Source organism: Rhinatrema bivittatum, chromosome 8 (genome assembly GCF_901001135.1).
Source record: "Rhinatrema bivittatum chromosome 8, aRhiBiv1.1, whole genome shotgun sequence".
Taxonomy (NCBI): Eukaryota; Metazoa; Chordata; class Amphibia; order Gymnophiona; family Rhinatrematidae; genus Rhinatrema; species Rhinatrema bivittatum.
Genome location: NC_042622.1, coordinates 194449155 through 194474188, shown reverse-complemented (window position 1 = coordinate 194474188; position 25034 = coordinate 194449155). Strand labels below are relative to the sequence as shown.

General features: G+C 44.8%; 1 protein-coding gene across 1 annotated transcript in view; it reads right to left on the bottom strand.

Moving 5' to 3' along the window:
* Window positions 1-25034, bottom strand: part of LRRC75A (leucine rich repeat containing 75A) — a 290685-nt gene that overhangs the window by 83572 nt on the left and 182079 nt on the right. Inside the window, exon 3 of the mRNA XM_029612323.1 lies at window positions 23934-24046. Coding sequence (XP_029468183.1) covers window positions 23934-24046 — 113 coding nt within the window. The remainder of the gene's footprint in view (window positions 1-23933; window positions 24047-25034) is intronic.

Here is a 25034-nt window from a genome sequence, read left to right as displayed (position 1 = left end):
CTTATTGGCAGCAGCTCCGGCACAGCGCCCCCTCCTCTGGTATTGGATTTGTCACAGGACCTCTTGTGCTGGTGGGAGTTTGCAACCGCCCAAAATTGTGGCGCCCTAGACCACCGCCTAGTTTGCCTAATGGAAGCACTGGCCCTGCACACACACACACCAATTAAACCCTACGATCAGTCTCTGTCTCTCACACACACCCCAGTCACCTCCCTGCCCAGACTCTGTCTCTCACACATACCCCAGTCACCTCCTTGCCCTGCGCTTGAACACTGCCACTCTTCCCAGCCCGATGCCCCCCTTCTTCCTGCCCCACCGGCCAATCAGAGGTTTCCTTCTCCCACTGGCAAGAAGAAGGCTTCCGATTGGCCCGCAGGGGCAAGAAGAAGTCAGGAGGTTTCCCATTGGCCCGCGGGGGCAGGAAGAAGGGAGGAGGTTTCCCATTGGCCCGCGGGGGCAGGAAGAAGGGAGGAGGTTTCCCATTGGCCCACGGGGGCAGGAAGAAGGTAAAGGGAAGTATTACTGGTGCTGTGGGACACCGGGAGCCGCAACACATCAGCTGGTTTTATTAATTTTTTTTCTCCCTTGGGTGTCTGCTGATGCCGCCTGCTTTTTATTGGCTGCAGAGTCTTGCAAAGAAATTTGGGTGGGCCTGAATGGAAAGTGGGTGGGCCACTGCCCACCCAGGCCCACCCGTAGCTACGCCACTGGTCCATGCAGGAGCCTGCAGGCCTAAAGCTGTCCTACTGCTGATTCGTCACTCGCCAACAAACTTCTCGCCCTTTCTAAGGAAGGAGGCACAGCGGTCTGAGTTGCCAACCACAAGTCTGCAGAAGCAAACGCAGATTCTCTCTGCGCTAGCCCCACCTGCCTTTCCCTCCTTGGGGCACCCTAGCGGGGTTGTTGTCGGAACAGAGGAGGCCACCGGGGGTGGTAACGAATGTACCGCACTCCCGGCAGGCCGGGGGAGGTTGCCTGATGGGGCAGCAGGGTAGGGCTAGGGCTGTGGATGGGTAGCGAGGCTAGGCTGGGGGTTTAGGAGGAGGCCCGGAGCCTGCGTGGATTTTGCATAAGCGTGGGGGAGAATTCTTGGCCCACTATGGCTTGCAACTTCCTTTAATTCTTTACTTTTTTGGAGCGGGGGGAGGGGGGTGATTTCTATGCCCAGATACGATTTTTACTTATTTTGGAGAGTGGGAGCTCAGGCCTCCTGGATTGGAAGGGTTTTTTTTATTTGTTCTATATTATGGACATAGCCTGGTGGGGTTAAAGTCATTCAAATAACGTTTATCCGGGTGACTTTAACCAAGTATATTCGGTGGGAGACTTGTCTCACTGAATATTTGGCTAAAGTTATCCTGATAACTGGAGCTTGCAGACTTACTAAATATGGACCTCATAGTTCTTTGTTTTGCATGAAAGCTCCATTTTTAGCCTCTGAACACAGCTTTAGCCACAGAGTGGCTATGAATATGCATGAGATGTATTTGCGTATTCTGGATCTAAGAATCAGGTTACTTTCCATATTTTGGATACCTTGAAAGCCAGACCTGCTGGGGAGACACAAAAGCCAGTGGTCGTATGGCAAGGCTTTTGCATGGAAAATTGAGGATAAAGTAATAAATTTAATGAAATTGTGTATTCTAGTGAATATTAATCCTGTCATAATTTGGTTAAATTGTTAAAGCCAATTTGCTCCAATGAAGGAGAAATAAGACAGATGCTTCACAGAATACATAATTCACCAAGGTGAGACTCCACTTTTTGAAGCATTTGTTTTAGGTGTAAAAATGTTCTGACATCACTATTCGCTGGAAGCCTGTGACCTGGCAGAGTGCATGCACCAGGACAGGGCACAAAAGGGGGGGGAGGGCCTAGCAAACCATTAGGGGCGAAGAAGCAGAGGTTCGAACATGTGTTACCACTCAAAGGAACAGAAAATTAAAATTACATTTCCTACCAAAATAAAACAACATCTTATCCTCACCCAAAGAGCATAAACAGTAACTCTAGTTTTATGTTAACGTGCTGATCTGAAGCAGTGGCAGTCTCCGCGAACCTCAAATATCGCTTTGCTTCTTTCTTTTGTCCCTGTTCATGCCTTATTAGTCTTCCTCCTAGCTCTGTTTCTGCCAAAGTTCTTACTACTTTCAGGAGGCTATTCTGGAGTAGCCCAGGTGGTTGCACACCGCACAGGTAATTTTACCATGCACACTTTGTAGATAGTCTTCGAAGAGGAAACTCTATGTGTAGTAAAAGTGCACAAGTACTTTGCACCCACCAAAGCTGAAAGTGAAGAGTGGTGTTAAAGTAGCATGTGAACTTTTGGAAAATACAAAGTACAGTGCATGCATTGTTTTACTCTTCCAGTCAACAAACCCACAGAAACGTCCCTGTTTAATGCAGACAAAAGTACATGGGTTGAGAACTCCACAGGCCAATGTACTCAAATAATTCACTATTTAGTCATGTAAATAGCTTTGAATGTGGTCTTCTTGCTGTTTCCATTTGTTTAAAATGAAAAGCAGATGCCTTTTACAAACCTTCTACTGCCCTGAGGTCACTCTTTAGCCACCAATGATCTAGATGCATCTGAAGCACACAAGCACAGGTCTATGGATAATGGCCAGCAAATTTCAGAGAGACCTTAGAACCTCAGAAATGCCGGCAATAAAGTACCACATGGGCCACTCAATCCACCCCACTGTGGCGCCACAGGCCCCTATTCAATCTCCGATCTCCTTCCTACCTTGCCCCTGCCACTAAGGTCCATTTGTGCTTGTCCCAAGCATGGTAGGATCTGTGGAAAACAATTTGTGTGGTGCAAGGTCCCATCAGAGACAAAATTCAGGAGTGGAAAGGTTTTGCTTTTTTAACCTTTCCCACATTTGTCCAGACAGGCAGGCCCATGTGTGTCCACAGGCACAAAAGCCAAACTTTGCAGCCTGCCTCGACCTGAAAGAGAAACCCGATAATGGTAGGAGCCACTAACGAAGTAGAGCTAGCTAAACATCAAAGATTTCTTCTGAACTGCTAGACCCAAACGGAGCTGAGTAGTGAGAGGAGGGAGGAAGACCAAGGATCGAGTAGGACCTGGGATGATGGCACAGGGAGGCAGATACAACTGGGCAGACTCAGCGGACGACGTGGTCTGCTGACATCTATGTTTCTATCAAATACATGGTTTTGGTAACACTGCCTCTTTTAAGAATCCTTCCAAGTAGCAAACTGGCTCATATTTCTCTTTTGACTCTCCTAGTAATGCAAAGGGCAAAGCATGGACAAAAAGATTTAGAAGGCTCTCTTCGTTTTCTCCTTCCGCTGACACTGCAGTGCTAATTACAGAAGATAGAACCATTGTCCCCCAAATTTCTTGCCTTCCTTTCTGGATTGCTGTGCAAAATGAAAGTTTAACTTCTACTTGGGTTGCGCCTGCACCACCCCGACAGCTTTGCCTTGAAAACAAAAGTCAAGCCGCTACGGTCAAAGGCACAGTTATTCCTTCAGAGATATTATACTCTTTCAGCCGCTCCCGCTGAGGGTAACAATACATGCATTACCAAGCCTGTTGGATGGAGCACATTCATGAGGCAGGGCTCTGCATTCTAAGCGCATGGATGAATGCAATGCTACAATCAACGTTCGGCAGTCTAATTAAGTAATTGGCTGTAATAGTATCCTCAGCCATTAATCTCATAAACAACCCCTCTACCCTGCCTCCCACCCTTTTATTTTCTTCTTCAGATCCAGAAATAGTAAGAGTGAATGTAGATTTTAAAAAAATAATAATAATAATAATTTCATTAAAAGGTCACAAACCTTCAATTTCTGAAAATTTTACACCGCTGTCCCTTGATAAACATTCAGTTTTAATGTTTCTCTTTCTAAGAAGGCAATTCTGCCTCTGAACCCCAACTCTACAGTGACAAATAACTATTCGTAGGCAAAACCATTTAGTGCAACTGCTTTTAATTAATCTAAGATTAATTTTGATTTCTTTCTTTAAAATATTTATATCCTGCCTGTCTACCTACCATTCTAGGCGGGTTGTGTCTTGGTGTTCCCATAACTGCCCACTGCCTTAACCCAGAAGCACTAAGCTTGGACACAGCTTTTAATGCTATGCTTTTAATTTAGCAATGTTGTTGGAGTCATCTGGTGACCTGAAGCCTCATGACAAACAGACCTGGAGTACATGTAAATCACTGCTTAGAAGGTCTTTAAATACTATACTGCATCACGGAAACTTGCTGGATACTTTCTGCCTAATTTTGATTTCTATTTTATTTTTTTGCAAAACCGTTAAAACTACGTCCTGAGAAAATGTAAAATGAGCCCGACCCCCTCAAACATTCTTCGTAAGATTAGTCACTCAATCAGTTCTGTACAATGCTGCAGAGCTCATCACCACAGTAGGTTAACCTACATTACTAGCTGGAATGCTGAGGAGTCCAGATTCTTTGCCTCAACGTAGGTCACATGCTTTACTGCAGTGTCAGGCAACCTGTGATTCACTTGCCAAAGTGATGACTTCTTCAGCAAAAACAAATTAATGCAACAGCTAAGAGTAGGATGGAGCTGGCGCTAGAACTTATGTTCCAATATATCATTTGCGTGTGGCTTTTTGTGACTTGGATGTTGCTAACGTGCTACACTGAGTGACAAGGGTTGAATACCACCGGTCGGTACACCAGAGGCACCATGCAAAATAAACTTCAGAGCCACACAACAGGCAAACATTTACACAAAGCCTTTAACTTTCCACGTTAAGAATGGCCATCGACTATAGATTTCAGTTCTGAACTCCATGCTACCGTAGACAGCTACCTCCATGAGAACTAGCACTGAAGTGAATGTTTCTGCTCTGTTATCAAGAAATCGTGTTTTCAATAACAAGAAGTTCCAAGCAGAAGGAACAGAGCTTCCTTTCTGAGATGCATGGGCACACATCTGTCCGTGCATATAAATGGATCCCAAAAAATTACCCATGTGAGGACCTATTTAAATCCCATGACATGTACTGAAAATGTGGCGGGAATAGCACACTAAAAACAGAGGAGCCAGGTAACTGGATAAGTAGCCCTGCCCCAATCCGTCCACTGTCCGGCCCCAAGATATCCGGTTATCTACTTAACTGGATGAATACTTATCCAGCTAGTTGGCAGCCACTGCACATAGCCAGATATTCAACTGCTGCCGCTTAGCTGGATAAGTCCCCATTTATCCTGCTAAAATAGCACTAAATATTGGCCTCACAATTTATTAGTTGGGGGATTAAAAGACACACGTGGTGTCATCTCATAAGCCTTCTTTCCTTCATAAAACAGGCTACAGATTTACTGATCGCTGTAGACTTTCACGCTCCTTTGTCAATGTCTGGGAGCTTTGCAAGACTTCTATACGGTGAAGCAATACAGAGCCTTTCACTTCATGATCATCCGCCCAAATCTGAAGCACTGGGAGTCACTGCCAACTGAAGATCACTCAGTTGCTGAGGCGAAAGACGCTGCAGGTGTCAACCATGTTTCAATGTGTATGCCATTCAATACCACCAAAAGTGGAACGAACACTGGTCGCCTAAGACGCTCGGAAAAGAAAACATTCTCCTAAGAGATTGTTCCCTCCAAGAATAAAAGTTGAAGCACAGTAAACAAAGATTTTCACTGCCTCTCCCTTTGTTCTAACTTGCAGCTTCCCTACCCACTCCTGGAGACACATCTTAGCAGCTCGCCACCATGAATATGCATGAGAACAGGGTGGCTTAGTATACCATAACATAACATGAGACAGATTTGCATACACTGGAGACCTAGTGCATGTACATCTCTCACGCACAGGCCGTACTGATATCCTGCAAATCAGACCGATTAGGTGTGCCTTTAGGACTAGGGTGGGGACTGCTGCACTTTGTGGAGAAACTGAGAGCTTGAGTTTCCAGTACTAACTACTTGGCACTAAATTCACAAATTACATACATCAGAAACAAAAACAAAATAACCAAATACTTTATTGGGTTTGCATTACCCAGATGCACACGAGCACTCTCAGACAAACGGCAACTCTCTTTATATGGACATCATCTTGCCATCTATGAGATAAACTACTAGGCATCGTGGATCCCTGACGTGAAATCTCACCTGATAGCAAATATGGCTGTGTTAATACATATAAATTAAAATATATAGAGAGAATATCAGGAAGCGTCCCCTGAAAATACTGTATATTTTGTTCATGTGATCAACAGTTCCAACATATTTTTGATCCTTCCAAGCAGGGCTGGATTTACACATTTCTACGTCCTAGGCCAAAGCACAATTCTGCGCCCCCTCCCCCTCAAAAGTTGATTTATAATTTTCAGTTTAATATGTAATCCCTGCCAGTTATTTGAAACACATTTAAACTTGCGACGAGTGAACCCAGAAGCAAACTAAAACAGACCAAACCCAGTAAAAAAAAAATTTCAGCCCGTGGGATCCGCATTGCCCTGCGGAAGTTCTCCTGTCCGACCCAACCCGACCCGCGCTGAAATATTTTGAACCCGACCCAGCCTACGGGTTCGGGTCGGGCCAGCCAGCAAAATGCAGACGTCTGCCTATATAACCCATACGAGGTACGACGATTACTTCTTTGGTTAGTACAAATTATTCACCCAAATGGCGTATTCGATACAAAAAAGAATGAATAAAATTGACAAACTGCAGAAGATTTACATCGATTCTCATCTGAAATTATAGAATTTTATTGAAATGGTTTGCATTTTGTGTCAAGCTTACATTACACCACATTAAATGATGCTGCATAAACAAGCCATAAGTTGTGTATGTTTCATGTTTTGTAATAAAAATCGCGGCCCCCCCCCTTATAATTTGGCGAACACCCCCGTCAACTTTTTCTGCTTACGGCTTTCAGCCCTGAGTTAACAAAACAGTATATAAAAGTAGTAACGATATATTTTACGCACCTATTATCAGTAGATATGTAGAAGACAAGTGACATGAGCGTAATGAATCACTTGGAATCACTATTGTAACGCCAAATCTGGAATTTTCCTTTAACACGTGGTTTACGCTGAGTGTGTGCGAGAGAAATAGCAAATGCTTTTTGCCTGTGACTGAGCAAGACAGCGCAAACTGTAGAGACGGGCAACGTAAATGTACTGCTCTAAGGGGCGGATTTTAAGAATTACACACGTAACCCTTTAAAACCCCTCCTGTGCGTGCCGTGCCTATTTTGCATAAGCTCGGCGACGCGCACAAATCCCGGGACGCGCGTATGTCCCGGGGATTGAAATAAATGGGCGGGGCGTGGGCGGGGAGAGGCGGAGGGAACGGGCAAAGCTATTGGGGCTCCCCTAAGGCTTGGCACGCGAAAGGTGCACAAGTGTGCACCCCCTTGCCGACCCTGGATTTTATAATATGCGCGCGGCTGCACGCGCATGTTATCAAATCGGGCGTAGATTTGTGCGCGCCGGGTTGCGCACACAAATCTACACCCGCGCGTAGGTTACAAAATCTGGCCCTAAGTGTTCCCACATTATACAGTCTGACAACACTTGGGACAGATCTGAGAAACCCAGTCCAGTTGACTTTTGCATTCAATTTTTGGAAACCAAAACCAGGGCTGACACTTTGAATTCATGCCTGACTCGCAGATGAGGACTAACAGGTCTTTTTTGGTTTGCTGCAAGTCCTACGCTGTAACAATGCTAAATCCAATACACTACAAGCCCCATAAATCACAGCTGTCAGACTGTCATCCGAGTACATTACTGCGCTAATCAGCATGACAATGCACATCGAGTGGTTTTGAACAGGAGGAGCATTTGAAAAGATACTAAGGTGTAAATCGTGAATTCAGACAGAAATCCAGGCAGGTCTGGCTCTCTGCTCGGAAAATTACAGCAGTGAGCAGAATAAATAGTGAAGTACTGCCTCCTGTTCCCTATCATATTTGTTCAAATAAATAATCTTCTTGGTCAACCGGGTACAAATGAGCATAAGCCATATGAGATATATATTTATAGGTGTGTGTATAAGAGAGAGCTCCCACATTTAAAAAAATAAAATTAAAAAAAAAAGTATTCATTTGGATTTATTACTGCCTTTTTTAATACGAAAGTCACCCAAAGCGGTTTAGAGTACATTAAAGTAGCAGCAGATGAGCAAAAGGCCATTTCCAACATTACAATAGATAGTGTAAACAATTTAAAGTAGCACAATTTGACATTTCAATTTGATAGTATAAATGCGCTCAGCAAATGCTAAGTTCTAACGATTAAGTTTTATAAACATAATGGAAATGCTAACGATTTAGTTTTGGAAATAGATAACATGCAGCAAAAGTTTGTTTATAGCGGTGTGTCTAAGGCATTCGAAGTGATACCAGGTGTACTGGCCCATAGACCCCCTCAGTGTCTCTGAGCTTCAGGTTTTGCATTAAAAGCCTGATGGAAAAGCCAGGCTTTTATTTGTTTTCTGAAATGACAATAGGTATATATTGCACTGAGCCCTGTTGGGAGGGAGTTCCAGAGGACAGTTGCTGCTCCCTAGAAGGATCTGTTTCGGGTGCTAGTTCTTTTGTTTTGGGGAACAAAATTGATATTGAAGATCCGAGTGAAGATCTTAGTGGACTAGAAGGTAAGTATACAGACAGGAAGTAGTTTTCAAAAGGTTTTATGCACTTAAATGCACTTTACGCGCATAAATGGGCTTTTGAAAATTGCTACTTTTACACTCAGCACTCCATAGGACTGAATGCTCAAAAGGTTTTACGCGTGTAAGTGCGCTTTTGAAAACTGCTACAATAGATGCTATTTTTACTTGTGCAACTCCTTTAAAAATCCTTCCATAGCATTTTGCTCAGGTATGAAAGGGCTCGTCTCCTCTTAGAGCTTTGAACATCAGTGATGACATTTTGCATTTTGTTCTGAATGGTATTTGGTAGCCAGCATGGTTTTTGTAGGATGGGAGTGATGTGGACGTGCTTTCTGCATCCTTTTGTCATTCGTGCAGTGGTGTTCTACATCACCTGGAGTTAGGGGAGGGCCTTATCTGTTAGACTGTTGTACAGTGCATTGCTGTAGTCCAGTTGTGTGGTTACTGTGGCATGGAGCATTGTGAGTAGGGTTTGACTTTTTAATAAGTGCATGCAGCTTCCGTAAATTTTGGTAGTTGAATGAAAATTTGCTGTTGCCTGGATTTGCAGGAGCATGGCGAGTTCTGAATCCAGTATAACTCTGAGGCTTCAGACATGCTTTTAGCAAGAGATCCTAGGTTCCGAGTGGGATTTTCGGGTCCGGGGTTTGTCTATGTTTGTTTTGCACCCAAACAATCTCAGTTTTGTTGGAATTCAGTTGTTTTTTTTGACTAGTCTTGGATAGCTGCAAGTCAAGTGCTAAGCTTTTTTGTAGCCTTTTGCAGATCTACATTGCATCACCTTTCTGGGGACCTTCAATTTCATGCCGTATCATCAAATTCCCCAGTAATTTATTGCCAGGCTCACATAATTTAGTACACGGTAGCACTTGATGGGTCGTGCGCACAACACCAGCACTTGCTGGGCCTCACTTGTGGGTGTCACCGTCCTCGTTAAGTTGGAGTTTCCTCCGGGATGTTGCCCGGGTTTGACTAGAAATAAGCAAAGCGCTCTGAGTCCATGAGCTTAGCTTCCAGCCCCAGAGCTCGCATGTTTATAGTACGGCACAGTTTACGGTGCATAACATGAGATTCATTCCAAAGAGCTCCAGCACTCTGCTTTCCAACTAAATTAGCACCTGCTGATATAATTGTGATTTGATTTTATGCACCAAAATGCATAGCAGCAGCAATAATTTCCCTCTCTCTGTAACGGCTTTAAAAACAAGTCTTAGCATTTTCTAATCATTGTACAACTTTGAGCACATCCAGTGTAACACAATGACATAATAAGGATGGCAGAAAAAGACCAACTGACCCATCCAATCTGCCCAATTATCTCTGTCCACACTAATATGACTATAATCCAGCTGCCAGCCACAGAGTGTGAACCCTTGTTGGATCTCTCTCTCTTTATCCAGGACAGTTATTCCTCATTTGTTAACAAGAACCCCCATTCAGTTCACACCCTGCATCCCTCCCTTCTCATGTTCATCCACAAAGCTTTGTAATCACCTCAAATGCTACCAACATCATCATGGACCTTGCCTGGTCCCCTGATCTCATAGGTCCCCTTACCAGCATCATCATGGACCTTGCCTGGTCCCCTGATCTCATAGGTCCCCTTGGGTAGTCTGCCAGACAGACCCAACTAAGCAAGGGCTGCACTTCTAATAGGTCTTTCAGTTATTATTGTACTTGCAGCCTGCCAGACAGACCCAGCTGCCAGTGTTAATTCTATACTAGCAGTCTGCCAGATAGGTCCAACCTGTGTGGTTGTTTGCTTGAGTTTCCCCTAGGACTTCTGATGTGTCACATTACTCTCGGTGCCATTTGTTCTGGCAACCTCCAAACCAGCTAACGAAACATTCGAGCAGGGCACTTTAAACACATGCCACTGGGTCATGCTTCTATTCTCTCTTCACTTTTCGCAACCAAGGATCCTCTGCGCTTATCCCATGCCCTTTTAACATTCTTTACTGTTCTAGCCTCCACCATACATGTTGGAAGGGCGTTTTACGCATCCCATCACTCTTTCCGTGAAAATATTTCCTAAGTCTACCACCTCAGAGCCTCATATCATAGTAACCACGTTCTAGAACTTTCCTTTCATTAAAGAAGGCTCATCTCCTTAGGTTCTTAAGTTTCATCTCACAGGGCTTTTGGTGCATACTTTGCACTGTTTTGGTAGCTCTTCTCTGGACCGCCTCCATTCTGTATCCTTCCAGGGGTATGGCCTCCAGAACTGGATGCAGGTCTCCTGGTGAGGTCTCATTAATGACTTCTACGATGGCATAATCACTTCCTTTTTTCCCTAGTACTTATGCCTCCTTCTATGCACCCTCACATTTCTCTGGCTCTGGCTGCTGTGTTGTTGCACTCTTTAGCCACTTTGCTATCATAGGTTATAATCACCCCTAGGTCTCTTTGCTGCTTTGTGGCCATCAGTATCTCACTTGCTTTCGTGTACCGCCACCCTCAGATTTCTGCACCCCCAAATGCATAACTCTGCATTTATTAAAACTGAAACTTAGCCACCATGAAGCTAACCATTCCTCGAGCTTTCTTACATCTCTTCTCATGCGGCCTACTCATTGCCTTTCTTTCTTCATAATGAATTCCGTTTACCACCACACCCTGCCATCTATCCCTCAACCAGTTTCTAATCCAGTCCACCACCTTAGGTCCCACCCCTAGACTGATCAGCTTATTTACAAGCCTCCTAATGTGGAACTGTACCCAAGGCGTTCCTGAAATCCAAGTACACCACATCCAGTGCTATCTAATTCTCTGGTCACCCAACTAAAGAAATCAATTAAGATTCATCTGGCATGATGCCCTCTCTGGTAAAATCATCTTACCTCAAAAGTCCTGCAATCCATTGGATTGGCCACTGTTGGAAACAGGATGCTGGGCTTGATGGACCCTTGGTCTGACCCAGTATGGCATTTTCTTATGTTCTTATGTTCAAGGTGCTTCACTATACTTTCCTTCAGAAGGGTCTCCATTAATTTTTCCACAATCAAAATCAGACTATTTTCCAGCCTCTCCCCTAGTACCACTCTTACGAAGAGAGACAGCATCTAGCTCTCTCCAACAGGTGTGCTGCTCTTCATCTTTAACTTAATGGGCAGTATGACGCATTTTCCAAATTACAGGTGTAAGCCAAAGCAAAGGATGTGATTTGATAAAAGAATTTCAGTGATATCCTGGGATCTAAATGAGTCTGAAAGCCACTACTTCCCTTCTAAACTGAGAATCCTGAAGCAAACTACATGGCAAGGTGGTCACACAGCATTCAGGGTTGGAGCAAGTATGTAATATAGTTAGGTTCCTCCATATAGTGAGATAGGAGGAAAGCTAAGATCTTAAGTGTCTGATTATTTTATTATCATTGGAGTAGAAATATAGAAACTCCCACCTGAACAGCTGCAAAAGGCTAGGCTCTCTTGGCCAAGGTGTTCAGGTCTTGAAGGAAGGAACTAAGTTGGAACACCTTCCTTTGTTCTCAGGGCTATTGTTTCCAGAAAGCCTTGGAAGTGCTCATAAGAGGACGATTTTCAAACAGCCCGCCTCGGTACAAAGTCCATCAGGAAACAGTGCGCGTCATTTCTCTTGGAAAATTGCCCATCGGGTACAGAGGACTTGTGGAATTTGTACCTGCTTTTTTTTCCCCCCCTTATGGGCAGATTTTTTTGTGCTGGAAGACAACTCGGGTGCATCTGAAGATCCAATCTACATACCTCAATTTCCGAGCCTGTTCCAAACACGCTCCCAGGGACGCCACCCACCCCCTAACTCAGTATGGCTAAATGCACATGTGCTGTGTAGCCCTGTACTGACTTTGGAAGGGTAATCTTCAGACAAAGCCTGAGTAAGCGATTTTCAACACTCTCCTCTACATGAGCCCTGAAGGTTTTACTGCCATTTATGTCTGTTTGGGTTTCACTTTCTACCTGTCTACAGCAATCAATCCTGCTCTGGGATTTATTACTGTACATTGCTGTATCCGTTCCTACCTGCCATCCTCATGAAATTATTCAATTTCCTTTGAAATATGTCTGGTGATGTTGCAGGCATAACCTCATTAGGCAGAAGATTCCATAACCTGATTCCCCTTGGACAGGAGAACAGTTCTTCCTTAAAACCTAATTAAATCTTCTTCAATCTAGATTCGAAATGTACACTTTTGTCTTTTCCATATTACTCAATGTAAACGGGGTGCACATCCTCACCCACTTAAAGGGGTCTCAATAGATTTAAGCAACTCAGTAAACATGAGTTATTACAATAAGCTGCGAGAAAGTTCTATAAAATGTTGATAAATTAGGATGGAAGCAGCCAGGTCTCATTCCCTCCCTTTCCCATTATACATCTCATTTTTCCTCCATCGGGCACCTTGTTTCCTTCTTCCCCTCTGCCTTAGCTGTCCGAAATTCCAGCTCTTACATGGCACAGCCTTCAGGGACTCTCTCTACTGCTCCACTTTCATATTTATAGAGTAGCTTTAACCTACAAAGGGGGAGAGATGATACAATCTAAAGCAAGCAGGGAACGGATAGGGGTATATAAATTCTTTTAAATAAAACTGAACAGAGAAAACGGTGGCTTTCCAGGAGTTTCGTAAATATTAATAACGAAGGGGAACTCACTGACCAGAGAGAGGAAGCTAATTCTAAGATTATCAAGTCAGGATGGAGAAAAGATGCAAGATTCAGAGAGCAGTGACAGCAAGAATGTTTTTTTTCCCTTAAAAATGAAGAATTTTATGGGGCGAAAAGCCAACCCCATTCTTAGCCCATGTCAAGGGCTTAATTCAGGCTCTAAGCGCTGTGAGTGTCTGCAGATTTAAACTACTCTGTAGAATTAATGCCACTTACCAAAGACAGCCTTGGTGCTGTTGACAATAACTCACCATTTCCTTTCAGTCCACATGCTCTATTGATTTTTCTTAAATAGAATTATTGTCGTACAATGATTTTGGAACACATGCTCGTCAGTAATCTCTTGGCCTAAGCCAAGAGAATCCTCTTCTGTGATAAAGAATTTTAAAAGAAGAGCACTAGGTATTAACTCTTTGTTGCTAGCAACACACCTGTTCCCAACAACCTTTCATCAACAATTACTGCCAGCTCTAGTAGAGGGAGGCAGTTAAGGAAGTATTGTAAAGAGATATAAAGGTTATATTTCAGGTTATTTTGATATCTCTGGCAACAGGATGAAGTCTTCCCCCTTTTCTTGTTCCACCATCATCTGTAAGCTGCTCACACTTATAATTACTGGCATCAGCGAACTGTTATCGTGGTGCTATTGTCTTGAAGCTGGAATTGTCAGCCTGACAGTGGGAGGGTGAACAGGTGTGGATACTGTACATTTCTTTCTTATTTTGGATTAGGTAAAGCAATGCAAATGAATCACGTTCTACTGTCTGAAAGAAGCTTTTCCCGTTACCCAATTGCACAGTTACAGAGGTCAAAAAAAGGCCAGGAGGGTCACCAAATCTAGCCTTCATTCTGAATGCCTAATGCCGGATGAGGCCTTTACGGCACAAATATATAATACGCCACATTGAGCAATAACATCAAGCTTGACAATTTCTATCTGCTTCTCAAGAACACTGCCTAATTCTGACATCAGGTCCTAGGCCTCTTTCCAAGTCACAAGACCCTCTCTGTATGTCTTCTGGATGATCAGCATCATTACTGAACAAATTCTGGAATCTAGTATTATGAAGAAAAAAAATATTGGCTGGCATTTTTCAATATCATTTACAGCTCATTTGCTGAACAGTGTCCTTGTGGTAACTTGAGAGGTAGTGGCTTGAAAACAGCCAGAGGGACAAGGAAGACAGACTTGGACTGTGCCTTAAGTGTAGTTTATTTACAGCAAAACCAAACAGCTTAAGCACTATCTTACAAATAACAAAGGATAATGCAAAGCAAAATAATCAGTTGGAGGCAGCTCAGCTTGACTTCAGGCAAGTCCCAAACAAACATAGCAGATCTTAATAATGTCAGTCACAAACCTTAAATGTAGCAGGTCTTCTCATATGGTGGGACTCTCTCTTCCTCTGAGCTCGCTTAACCCTTCTAGGCCCTGAGGTCTTGTGCTCTGGTGAAGGGCTCCTCCCTTCATCCAGGATTCCCTGTGGGTCTCAACCTTAAGGAGGACCAGGTGAGACTGCTGTGCCCGGGCCCTTAAGTTAGTCTAAGGGAGTTTCCAGTATACACCCCCCCCCCCCCCTCAGTTCAGTCTTGCCAGGATGAGTGTCTGCCTGTACAAGGGACACCTCTCTTGACAGGAAATCGACATTGGCATTCTCCTTTACTGCCCCATGTCATATCTTATAGTTGAAGGGCCAGAACCATCACATCACACTGGTATTGAACTCCTTATTTCTATTCATCCTTAGGGGCGGTTGGTGGTCTGTTATGAATGTGAACTGCCATCTCAGCAGGTAATAGTGCAAAGCCCCTAGGGCCTACTTGACTCCCAAGGCCTATTTTTCCACTGGTACCACCTTTCTCATGGTATCAGCTTCTGGCTAATATATGCCTCTGGATGTTCTTGACTATCCTTCTCTTGGATAAGATGGCTCCCAAGTCGACTTCTGAGGCATCGGTCTGCCCTGTGAAAGGTTTGGTGAAGTCTGGGCTTATCAGGACCGGTTCAGAACATATCACTTCTTTCAGGGTCCTTAAGGTTTTCCCTGCTTCCTCTGACCCCTAGACCTTTTCTGGTGCATTTTTTTATCCACAGCCTTGTGAGAGGCTCCACCTTCCCTGAGTAGTCAGGAGTAAGCCTTCTGTAGTATTTCTTAAGATCCAGGAACGCTCTCACTTTTATTTTGGTTTGCGGGACGGGCAACCGGGTGATCGCCTCGATCTTCCTGGTCTGTGGATAGACCTTGCCTTTTCCAAGAGTGTAGCCAAGATACTTGCCCTCCCAGCAAGCGCTTCTTAGTGTTAGCTGTTAGACCTGCTTTCTTCAGACTGATTAGCATGGCCTGGAATTTGTGTCTTCCAAACAGAGCTGTAGACCACGATGTCATCCAAGTAAGCAGCTGCTACTTTGATGTGGGTGGAGCAGGCAGTCGACCAATCATTGAAATGTTGCAGGGGTGCCATGAAGGCCGAATGAGAATACTGTGAACGGAAAAAGTCCACTGGGCGTCGAGAAAGCAGTCTTCTCTTTCACCGAAGGCATAAGAGGCACCTGCCAATACCCTTTGGTAAAATCAAGGGTAGAGATGAACTGGGCTGATCCCAGATGCTCACTCATGGCATCAGATAGGTGTCGAGTTTTGAGACCTTGTTGACTCTTTTAAAGTTGGCACAGAACCTTATGCTCCCATCTGGCTTTGACACCAATACTATGGGTGGGGACCAATCACTGTTAGTCTTCTCTGTTATCCCAAGCTGGAGCATCTCCTTCACTTCAGACTCAATGATGCGGCGCCTAGCCTAGGGAATCCGATAGAACAACAATCCTATCACAGCTCCAGGAGAAATGATATCATACACCAAGTGAGTATGAGAGGGCAAGTTTGAGAAGATCTCCTTGTTTTTCTCTAGCAGTTGCTTTAAGTCAACTATCTGTCTAGTAGACAGTTACTCTCTGAAAGAAACCTTGGTTTGATCTACTTCAAGTCTGATCTTGGGACCAAAATCTCCTTCATGTACCACACCACATTCCTGTGCAACCCAATTCTTCAGATTTACATGGTAAATCTTAGTTTTCTTCTGTTTATCTCGCTGAGCAATTTTGTAATCCACGGGCCCTGTTTTCTCCAAAACGTCATAGAGTCCTTGCCAACAGGTTAACAGCTTGCTCTCCAAAGATGAGAGGAGGACAAGAACATGGTCCCCCGGCTAGAATACTCATTGGACCGCGGGACAACTGTAAGCTTGAGTGTTAGAGTTGTGGATCCTTGCGCTGAAGTGAGATTGATGCCACCCGTTAGGAAGGCTCAGTAGGTCCCTCAATGCCAGCTGGCAGAAGAGGATGCAGAGATTTAGCGGAACTTCACCTATACCAGCCCCTTTCCCTGCAGGTTGAGCCTTTGGGTTTTGTGGGCCGGCAAGTCTTAGGTGAGTGTCTTTGGTGAAGACTAAGAGAGATTCTAAATTTAGGCTGTGGTCAATGCAGACAGCAGACAAGGATGGTCAGGTTACAGGCTATGGTCAGTACCAGGAGTCAGTCGATGGGAGGTAAGGCAAAGCTGAAGACATGGAAAACTGGTTAAGGCTAAAGACGAGGGCAAAGCAAGACTGAAGACATGGAAAACTGGATGTTGAAGATGAGGGCAAGACAAGCAGGACGAGGCTGAAGGTGAAGGCAAGACAAGGCTGAAGTCATGAAGGAAGGAAGAGGCTGAAGCAAGGGCAAGGCTAGGCAGAAGACATGGAAGGCAGGATGAGACTGAAAACAATTGTATTGCATAAAACAGAATCATGGGTGGTAGAATGTGCATTTTTAGTTGTTGTTAAAGATTTTACAATATTAAATATGTTGGGGTTACCATTGGTCTTAGCAATTTTATTAGCATAGTAGGATTTTTTTGCAGTATTTGTGTTTTTTTTTGTAGTGACATAAAAGACAGTAGTATGCATTTTTTGTTTCTGGCGTTTTTGTTATGAAGGAGGGAGGAGGCACAAGACGTGGGAGAAAATTAGCCTCTTTTCTATCTTCTTTTGTTTTTTGGGGTTGTTTGTTTTTTTTTTGGTTTGTATAGAAAAAAAATATATTCCTGCTCTAGGCGAGCATCGCTTCTACTCATCGCAGTCAAAAAAATTATTTTTCTCTATCGATACATGATCCCTCATCACCCCATGCAGCCATTCCTTTCCATTTACTCAGACACCAGTGGGGTGTCTGGGACACAGCCTCCACTGGTGGGATTGGCGAGCGAAGCAAGTGGGGGCAAAGCCCCTAGCATGCATGAATTTTGTATTTTCTTATACTGCATATATACAGGATATATACACACACGTATAAAATACACACATAGAGAACGAGCAGTACTGCCACTTGAACATGAACTAAATATAGACTCATGTTATTACATCAATCCAGAAACTTGTAGGGCCATCACGCTGTATCTTCCAGTTTCAGAATTATAGCCAGGATGGACTTCATGAGAAAGGGGAAACGAGGTTACATTTTCAGTTGGCGCACACTGGAGAGGTACATTCCTGCAGAGATTACAAATGCAACGGCTACCCGGCCATCGCCCGCCCCCCCCCCCCCCCCCCCCGCTACCCAACAGAACCACATTCTTAGCATCCTTTTTTTACTAACAGTATCACAAATTGTTGCATATTATTATTATATATAAGAGAGACACTAAAATATAATCACTTTCAATAACTCATTAGGATAGCAGTTAAAATGTGAAGGGGGGGTCTACACCAATCGCTCTATGAAATAAGACTTAAGGCCCTAAGTATGCATATCCTAGAGGTGAGGAAAGACAGATGGGATAGGACAAATGCCTCAAAAGATATTAATAATGCACGCGAAGCAAAATGTTTTGACGGACAGGGGTGCTCTAAAACGAGAAGCTCCAAGGGAGGAGACTCAGTACGACATCAGGAAATATTTCTGCATGAAAAGGGTGGTGGATGCATGGAACAAAATTTGGGCCCTTACGGTCCTTACCGGCTGTCCGATTCTGAGCGTCTCTTTTCAGTGCTGATTTACTTTGGAATCAGATACACCAGATGCAAGGACATTACCTGTGCATTCCACAGGGTTTTCCCAGCTCTAACCCACACAAAACCAGACTGCTCTGGCTTCAAGCTCTGACTGTCGGCCTATACACCCTGGAAAAAGAGCAGGTTTGCCCCTGAAGAATATTTTTGTTATTCAGAGACATCTGCATACATACACAAAACTGTGTCTGAAGCTCACCTTCACTGGCCCATTAGAGGTTATCTGAGAAATGAAAGCAAGATGATGAGAAGGAAGGTAAGCCTCTCTGCTTATTTTCCTCCTACTTTCACCTCCACCCACTTTGAAAACATAAAAACTGATCGAGATCTTTTTAGTTTGCATAATACTGGCATTCAAATTCAATCTAAAACCTTTTTTAGGCTGCTTTCAGATCCTAACCCCTATTTCTCTTGATCACAGCCTCATTGATTTTAACTATTTTCTTAATAAATTAAATTCTCAAAATCTCTTTTGTCTTGTGAATTTGTCTTGACTAGACTGCAAGCTGTATGGCGAACGGACTTTCTTTTATATGTATTTGTACAGCACTATGTACATCTAGCAGTGCCACAGAAATAAGCAGCAGCAGAAACGAATGAACTGAGCAGTCTTATGCCTGAAACGAAGGAATTTAAGAGGACAGAGGATCACGCATGTCCATGTTTCCCATGCTGCTTCCCAGAGCAACAGATTAGCTACAAGGAAATGGAAGGCCCCCCTGGCGGTTGGTAAAGCTGGCATGCTGTCAGCTTTATCTGGCACACAGCTGTGAACATCTGTAACAGTACAGTATCATCACTAGCATGCAAACTGCCACGTTCGCTGGCCATATGAGGTACTCCTGAAAGGGCTACTTAATCACAGAATGGTTTAATAATTCACAGCTCCGGGTTCTAAGAGTCCCTCTGCTTTTATGTTGGTATCAATACAAGACTGCAACTAAAGTACACAGGATTACTTTAATCAGCAGTGCTGACGTGTGCCTGGCTCCATTTGAGTTCTGTGTTGCCAGGATGCACTCCAATGTCTTCTGAAAAAAGAGGGAGGGGGGGGGCGGAAGGTTCTCTTGGAAGAAAGCTGGAGAGAGTAAAGTACCCTCCCCCCCCCTCCAGCAAAGAACCTCAAATCATGACACAGCATGATCCGCATATCGAATGGAAAAATATCCCCAAACCACAGGAAAAAGATATTATAAATATTGATGTGGTTCATCCTGCTACAAATGCAGGAAAAATTTAAAAAGGACAATTTTCAGAAGGAATCTAGCTGGGCAACTGAAAATGGCATCCCACGTAGCGGCTAAGACTACGTCTCTTGCCTTCAAAACGTGTGTGCCTTTAGCCAAATTGAAAAGAAGCGCCTAAGTCAGGGGAGTAGACTAACTAGGTAGAAATTAATGTTTCAAACCTGCACACATTGTTTGGCCTCCATCTCCTCTGCAGGAGGAAAGTATTTAGGTACATTTGTAACCAAGTCCTTACTATTCACTCAGGTTGGGGGTACAAAAGTGCCACTCTGTGCCTCATACCTGGGATCTTTTTAGTTGGGGGTCACTCTGAGACTGGGGGTAGTAGTGGGAGGGGATGTGCCCGTCAACTCTCTCTTCCACCCTCAGTCTCTCAAATAAACATGCACACAAACACACACACACTCTATCTTCCTCACTCCTCCAGGGATCACCCCCATCAATCTCCCCTTTATTCTCCACCACCCAGCGATTTCTCAGGCATCTCCAGAGACCCGGAGATTTCATGGAAATCTGAGTCTCTGGAGAGTTCCCAGATATGCCCATACTATGTCTGTGCTGGGGGATATTTCAGGTATGGAGAGCATGCTGAGAAGCACCATTCATGGATCAAAATGGTGCTTCAAATGTTAAATGCAATAACTCATCACGTCGTACGCAGCATAATACACAGATGGGTTTGTGTGCATATCACCCTGTGTCGACCACTGGAACATGCAAAAGCCTATGAGTGAGCAGTTGTCTACCATTAACAACCTCACTGAAAACCATTGGCGTCAACAATGGACACGTGCTGGCACCCATGGATGCCGCTACATCCTGGCACGGTACACAACAGAATAACAGAGATGAACTAAAATTCTCCGCTTTTAACAATTTCTGAAAAATGCACTACAAAAATATTAAGGGTCTAAGAACCCAGAAAAGGTCTGAAGGAAATTCTCAGGTGACGACTTCCCCCTTCAGCTAATGACAAGGTTGAAACCACAGGTGCACCTATGGGCAGAGATGTGCACCTAACCTCTCCTACATAAAATGGATGAGCAAAAGGGCAGTTTTCAGTGGGGAAAACCCCAATAATTGATATCTGCATCTTCGTATTTTCCAGATTATGTAATGCATTCCATATATTATACATAGTATTATCGTACCATTCACATTTACCCTGACTGTACCCATTTCATGCCATGCCAGGTCCCAGTGTCACTCACTTTACGATCTGTAATTCTGTGCTTAGAGAAGAATTTCACGGAAGTTCTAAAGGTCGAGAAAGAGCACCCATTGCAGGCTGGAGACGGGCGTACGAGGCAAATCTCCCTCAAACGTCAGGAAGGAAAAGCCTGCAGTAGCAATTCCTTCTGCATGCACAGTGTACAGGCTGCTAATGAGGCCATCTGGCGTCAAATACACCAGAGGCTGCATGCTTTGCTTTTTCCCTCTCTCAACATGATTCATGTTTTCAAGGATATATAAATAATTTGGTACATCAGAACGGTTCTCAGTTTCCAGAACCAATGGAGGGTTTTTTTTTTTATTTTATCCCCCAGGTACAGCTGGGAACAGTGTCATGAATAATGCTCTGCCAGGAGGTGGCGTAACATGGCACCCAATGAGCCCCTTGCAGAGGTTTTAGCGTCAGCTGACATTTTACAGCGGGAGCCAGCATTGGGTACAGCAGTGGCCATTCCCACGTAGTGGCTTTCTAACCCTACAGATACATGTGTGCTAGCCCTTAAAGCCATGCACTGTAAACATGCAGAAGCCCAGTCTGTTCTCCAAATATGTCTTTGTCATTCACATATATGAAGGGCTCCTGTTTCAGAAAAGCAGGAATCTAGGAGTGGACAAGGCTTTTTGCTAGTTTCATTATTGTGCGCTCACAGAGAGGCGCTCGACCCAATATTATAGCTGTAAAGCGTCCATGGGGACCCGTTTCCAAACAGAACACGCAATATTTGCCCTGGAACGTAGCATTAGTGTTTAAAGATTTGGAAAGCTCATCCTGTTTCTTCCCTCCCAGCATTATGAGTTTAAGTACACTGGAGGGGGCGCCAAGACGCTGATCCTTCAGTGGCTTGTCAGAGACAAAACCACCAGCTGAGAGTTTCTGTTTTTGCTTTAGCAGCGCCCATCTGAAAGTCCGTGAGGAGTGAGAGAGGGAGATGCCATCCAGGGGTGCCAACAATCTCAGCCATAAGGGACAGGCTGAGCCACTCCTGGTTTTCTCCTCCCATCATCACATCCATGGAGGTAGTCCTCCCTTCCTTAGAGAAGGCTACACATCCGCAGATGGAGTGCGGTATAGCCAGGATCAGCCCAGACTGCCTCTTGGGACCCAGATTTTGTTAGCAACCTTAACAACCCAGCTTACGGCCATCCATTTGCTCACGATGGTCCCCAAACCAGTCCTAGAGGAGCCTCTAGCCAATCTGGGTGTCAGGAGATCCATAAGGAATATGCATGAGACAGATATGCATACCTGCAGTGAATGCAAATCTTTCTCATGCATATTCCTTGTGGATCTCCTGACAATCAGACTGGCTAGGAGCTCCTCTAGGACCGTGTTAGGGCCCACCAGTCCACGGCATTCTTAAGTGTTTAAGTGGGCGCTCCATTCATTAAAAAACTTTACTGGTGCTGTTTTCAAAAGTGAACCTGTGTGAAACGTCTTCATGTCCCGTCTTTTCCGTATCCTTATTCTGTGGTGAATACGAGTCAGTGCTGCTTTAGGTTCGTCATCTACTGCTAAACTTGGCATGACTATAGGCTTTCAATCAACAGTACCAGTTACTGTGAACAGCTGACCCACTGGGTTTCTTACCTCACTGCCTGACACAAGGATTCCTGGATTCTGTTGTTCCAGAATGTGAGCATTATTACTGGGTATTAGTTATGCTTATGCATCATATGTTGAAATTTTTTGACTATAAGCCGTTTTGGGGAACCTTGACTAGGCCTGCTCTGTTTTTTTTTCTTCTTCTTCAGGTCTGCTTTTAAGGATTCTCCTCTAGGTACACAGCAGGGAACAAAGCAAAACAAAAGACCAGGTACCCTATGGAGTAATACATTGAAATCTAGGCTGTATGCAGCATGTCGCAAATGCGTTCAAATTCTCATATGAGAAGGGTATCAACTGCAGCTTGTTTGCTGACCTTAGATTTACTCCCTCCGCTTTCACAGATTCAAATTCCCGATCAGACCACGGGCTGGCAGGGACGTTTCTCGGATGCATCGCCTGCCCATTACCTGTGTGCTTCAGAATCCAGGACAGGACCATCTAGAACAGGGGTCAGGAACCTATGGCTCTTTTGATGGCTGCATCTGGCTCGCAGACAAATCTTTAATAAAAAAGTAAAAATCTAACAAAATCCCCCACCCTCCTGATGCCCCCCAAGACCTCCAAAATTAATTTACTACAACCCCCACCCTCCTGACCCACCCAAGACCTGCCAAAAGTCCCTGGTGGGCCAGCGGGGGTCCAGGAGCGATCTCCTGGACTTGGGCCGTCGGCTGCCAGTAATCAAAATGGCATCGACGGCCCTTTGCCCTTACTATGTCACAGGGGCTACTGCCGCCATTGGTCGACCCCCAGTGACATAGTGAGGGCAAAGGGCCGTCGGCGCCATTTTGACTACTGGCAGCCGACAGCCCAAGTCCAGGAGATCGCTCATGGACCCCCACTGGACCACCAGGGACTTTTGGCAGGTCTTGGGGGGTCAGGAGGGTGGGGGTTGTAGTTAGTATGGCTCTCATGGAATTACATTTTAAAATATGTGGCGTTCATGGCTCTCTCAGCCAAAAAGGTTCCCGACCCCTGATCTAGAAGGTAGGAGGGATTAGACAAAAAGGGACAGTCTGGAAGTCTGCAATAATTAAATTACTCTGACAACCTCTCTCATTCAATGGCATGAAACAGGATGGATCTGAAATAACCAGCAGGTAACATAAATCAGTCCTCCTCAGCTTTGGGCAAGAATGCAACCCGTTGGATTAGTTGTTTTCCAAAGCATCTAATATTTTGGAATTAAATACAAATCAAATAGAAAGGAATTGCTCAATGTTTCTGCTGATTCCATGTGCCAATTGAGGTACTTAGAAACATATTTGTTCACAGTGCTGTGGCTTTGTGTGCAGACCCGGAGCCGGCACAGTGCTGGAGGCCACACACCCCCACCTCACGTCTAGCCTCAGTTAATCAAAGTAATGCAGAACGGGAAGACATGACCTTACGGCAGAAGGGCTGTTGCTTTCTCCTCTCTCAATGATGTGGCTAGAGGCAGGAGGAAAAAGTAAATCAACGCTTTGCATTTCAAACAGGCCAGGGCCAGCCTCGGACTCACCAGGCCTGGGGCTTCCTCTTCATTATCCCTTGGCGCCTCCACTGTGAATGAGGGCTGAGGTGGTAGGTCAGCTGTCTGCAAAGCTTCTCCATGGCCCCAAGTGAATCTCCTTCCTGCAACAGCACCAATGCTCAGGTTAGTGTTACCGTCCTCCTTTTTTCGAGAAGAAATACCATGACAGCAAAGCACACACAATACAATGTGGCATGTCACCGCATTTCACATTCACGTAAGGTCCTCTTACCACTGTTCCTGCTTGCAAATCGGGTGAAGTATTGTGCAAAGGCAGGTTAGTTAGATAATTACAGAATAAGTCCTTGATAATTTCCAACCATTAGGCCTACATTGCCAGCTTTAAAGTGCACTTATATTTTTCAAACCTTAATAAAAAAAAATTATATTTTAGGGGCAGCCCCAAGGCCTAGTGGCAGCTCTGCTTGGCATCAAATTTTGGACTTGGCTTCTAGCTTCTTGGACCGGCCGAGGCAAGGGAGGGACACTGAGTGCACAATACCTGGAAACGGCGCCATTTTTAGGTTGGAGAAGGGTTTGATGCAGGCCCCGTGCTCATGGGCAACCTGCCGCCATCGTGCTTGCCTGCCAGCCGGGCCCCACCAACGGTACCCTACAGCCTCCTCACTCTGCCTCCCCCAGCCCTGCTTTAGGAAAGAGCTGGTGTACAGAGGAAGGTGGCAGGGCCAGATTTTACAGTTTTGTGCCCACGGGCAGGGTTGGAGAGGTGGGGGTGGGGAGACACTAAAAATGGAAAATGAGGGAAAGTCCCACAGCAGCACAACTTTGAAGTGGATTGCCAGAGAAGTCTCCTCCTTAGTACGGCTCCATTCCTTTCTTTTTTTTGGCCTATTTGTTGCCTTGAAAATTTGGTACCCTAGGCAATTGCCTGCGTTGTCTATGCCTAAATCCAGGCCTGGGAGGTAGAACCCATGTGCCTGGCCCCAGCACCCTCTTCCTGCCACTGTCCCTTCACTACGGTGACGTTCTTAGACCTGTGCGTTGCAACCACAGTGGATGCACCTAACTCACCTGTCCCAGCTGTTATGCAACAGTGACACCACCTGACTGGCCCCAGAGTGCACTCGG